This window comes from Phyllobates terribilis, unplaced genomic scaffold (assembly GCF_046119375.1).
Source record: "Phyllobates terribilis strain yellow unplaced genomic scaffold, ASM4611937v1 Scaffold_6247__1_contigs__length_45889, whole genome shotgun sequence".
NCBI classification, from domain to species: domain Eukaryota; kingdom Metazoa; phylum Chordata; class Amphibia; order Anura; family Dendrobatidae; genus Phyllobates; species Phyllobates terribilis.
In genome coordinates, this window is record NW_027368991.1 from 1 (window position 1) to 3,106 (window position 3,106).

The window sequence follows — 3,106 nt, forward strand, 5'->3', positions numbered from 1 at the left end:
CACAGAAGGTTTGGACACGCAAGTCTCCGACTCCTTTCAAATCTTCATTCAAAAGGAGTAGTGGAAGGTCTACCTAAAATTGAGGAGCAGAATGACCAGGTATGTAGTGCGTGTGTAAGAGGTAAACAATCAAGGATATCCTTCAAATCCAAAACAGAGGTAAGTACTCTCAAACCTTTTGATCTAATTCATATGGATCTGTGTGGACCCATGTGCACCTTGAGCCATGGTGGAAACAAGTATGTGTTTGTTATTATTGATAACTTTTCTAGGTACACATGGACCATCTTTCTTTCCTCAAAGGAAGACGTTTTCTCGGAATTTTTTGGCGTGGAAGAAGAAAACAGAACTCAAACTAGAAAGCAAACTGAAATCAATCCACACGGATCATGGAACTGAATTTGAGAACTCCTCCTTTCTCTCACTATGCAGGGAGTGTGGAATTGATCACAATTTCTCGGCTCCTAGAACTCCACAACAGAATGGTGTAGTCGACGAAAGAATAGAACGTTGGCAAGGATGGCAAGAACACTTCTAATCGCCAGTGGGGTCCCCAGGAACTTCTGGGCTGAAGCTCTACATTGCCTCGTGCTACATCCTAAACAGAGTCTTTTAAGGTCTCTGCTTGAAAAGACACCCTACGAGCTACTCAAAGGAAGGAAACTAAATGTAAGTCACTTACGTCTGTTTGGGTGTAATTGCTTTGCTCTAATAAACGGAAGGGAGAACTTGGGAAAGTTCGACGCTCGGAGTGATCCAGGCATCTTTGTAGGTTACTCCTCACATAGCTCAGTATACAAAATCTTCAATCAACGAACAAGGAAAGTAGAGTAAAAAGTTCATGTCACATTCGACAAACACAAAATGGGGGGAACTGAGATCGTCGACATCAATGCACCCCCACTATCCGCTGATGAAGATTTTCAAATACCAGTGTCTTCCGAAGAAACCACAAGTGAAGAAGGTATTGCTGATGTTCCTCAAACAGAAACTCAAACTCAAACTCACAGAATGAGTCCATGCGTCAAGAGAATCAAATGGAGAATGAGGGACCAACAAATATCACTAGCCATCTAGAGGACCACGGAACGACTTCATTAGCTCCTCGAATTCGCGTACCCCCTGCTCACCTCAGAGACTATGAATGTCCTACCATACGTATCCATCATACAAGTAATCAACCAGGTAACCATACGAATCCATAGGTAGTCAACCAGGTAGTGGATCAAGGAGGTGATGAGGTGGTCGACCAAGTAAGTGACCAGGGAACCGACCAGGCTGGCAACCAGGTAAATGACTCTGACCCTAACTCCTATGCATTTACTGCCTTTGTTTCACTTGCAGAACCAAAAACCATAAGTGAAGAACTCAAAGATCCAGATTGGATAAAAGCAATGCAAGTGGAACTTCATCGATTTGAGCGAAACAAAGTTTGGGGACTTGTCCCCAGGCCAGAAAACAGAACTATAATAGGTACGAAATGGGTATTTAGAAATAAACTCGATGACAAGGGACAGGTCACAAGAAACAAGGCAAGGCTTGTCGTTAAAGGGTATAATCAACAGGAGGGAATCGACTACGATTAAACCTTTGCTCCTGTAGCCAGGTTAGAAGCTATTAGACGTTTAATTGCATATTCTGCTCATCATGGCTTTGTACTGCAGCAAATGGACGTGAAAACAGCCTTTCTAAATGGTGTGCTAAAAGAAGAGGTGTACATAAGTCAGACACCATGGTTTGAGGTTCACTCTCATCCAAACCACGTCTTCGTGTTAGACAAGGCACTATATGGTCTCAAACAAGCACCTCGTGCTTGGTATGAAAGACTATCACAGTTCCTTCTCTCCCATGGATATGTGCGTGGGGAAATAGACAAAACTCTCTTCCTTTCAAAGAGGGGAAGCACACCCTGGTCGTTCAAGTCTACGTTGATGACATTATCTTTGGCTCTACAAATGAGGCATTAGTCAAAAAAGTTCACTAAACTTATGGAAAGAGAATTTGACATGAGTATGGTAGGAGAATTAATATTCTTCTTGGGACTCCAAGTAGTCCAATCCAGGGAAGGGACTAAGGTTCATCAACAAAAGTACATCAACGAATGCATCAGGAAATTTGGTATGAATGATTCCAAACCCTTCTCGACCTCTATGTCACCAAATGATTCCTTAGGTAAAGATGAAAAAGAAAGGGACGATGATCAAACTTTATATAGAGGAATGATAGGATCTTTGCTTTATCTAACGGCTAGTAGGCCAGATGTTATGCATAGTGTGTGTCTATGTGCTAGATTTCAGGCTAATCCAAAAGAGACACACGTCAAGGCTGTAAAGAGAATCCTCAGATATCTCAATGGGTCAAACGATCTATGCCTATGGTATCCAAGGGGAGGCGATTTGTCACTAGTCGGCTACACTGACGCTGACTTCGCAGGGGACAAGGTAGATAGAAAATCTACATCAGGAATTGCACAATTCCTTGGACCATGCCTTGTCTCATGGGGCTCCAAGAAACAAACGTCAGTTGTCATATCCACAGCAGAAGCCGAATACATAGCTGTAGCCGCATGCTGCTCACAACTATTATGGCTGAAACAACAGCTAAGAGACTCTGGCATTTTTCTTGATACAGTCCCTATTCTATGTGATAACACTAGTGGTATTAATATCTCTAAAATCCTGTGCAGCACTCCAGAACAAAGCATATAGAAATCAGGCATCACTTTCTTCGTGATTGTGTGGAAAAGGGGATAGTCTCAATGAACTTATGTAGCACAGAGAATCAAATTGCAGACATCTTCACAAAGGCACTTAATAGGGAACCTTCTGAGCGACTTCGTATGGAACTTGGTATGAATTCCCTCAACTAAATATTATTCCTATATGCCTCTCTCGATGATTGGGTGAAATCATGCTTGACTTGTTGGTAGTGTGCTGCATAATTTATGACTTCAAAGATTAGCATGTCTAGACTATACCTATTTCCCTTCCATGCATCGCACTCTTAGTCACTTTCCTAGTCGCATACTTCTTGTTTTTGGATATTTTTGATTTACAATTCATAAAGGCCTTTCTTTCAAGCCCAAAAGATTCATCCCGATGATTTT

At 42.0% G+C, this 3,106-nt stretch overlaps 1 protein-coding gene across 1 annotated transcript; it reads left to right on the forward strand.

The window, feature by feature from the left end:
* The first annotated feature begins 1,988 nt into the window (after positions 1 to 1,988).
* LOC141250851 (uncharacterized) lies at positions 1,989 to 2,708 on the forward strand. The gene has a single exon (XM_073670123.1). The coding sequence runs from the start codon at positions 1,989 to 1,991 to the stop codon at positions 2,706 to 2,708; it is 720 nt and encodes a 239-aa protein (XP_073526224.1).
* The last annotated feature ends 398 nt before the right edge of the window (positions 2,709 to 3,106 follow it).

Excerpts from the sequence above, each read along its gene's own strand:
- LOC141250851 (XM_073670123.1), top strand. The coding sequence starts at position 1,989 with ATGGAAAGAGAATTTGACATGAGTATGGTAGGAGAATTAATATTCTTC.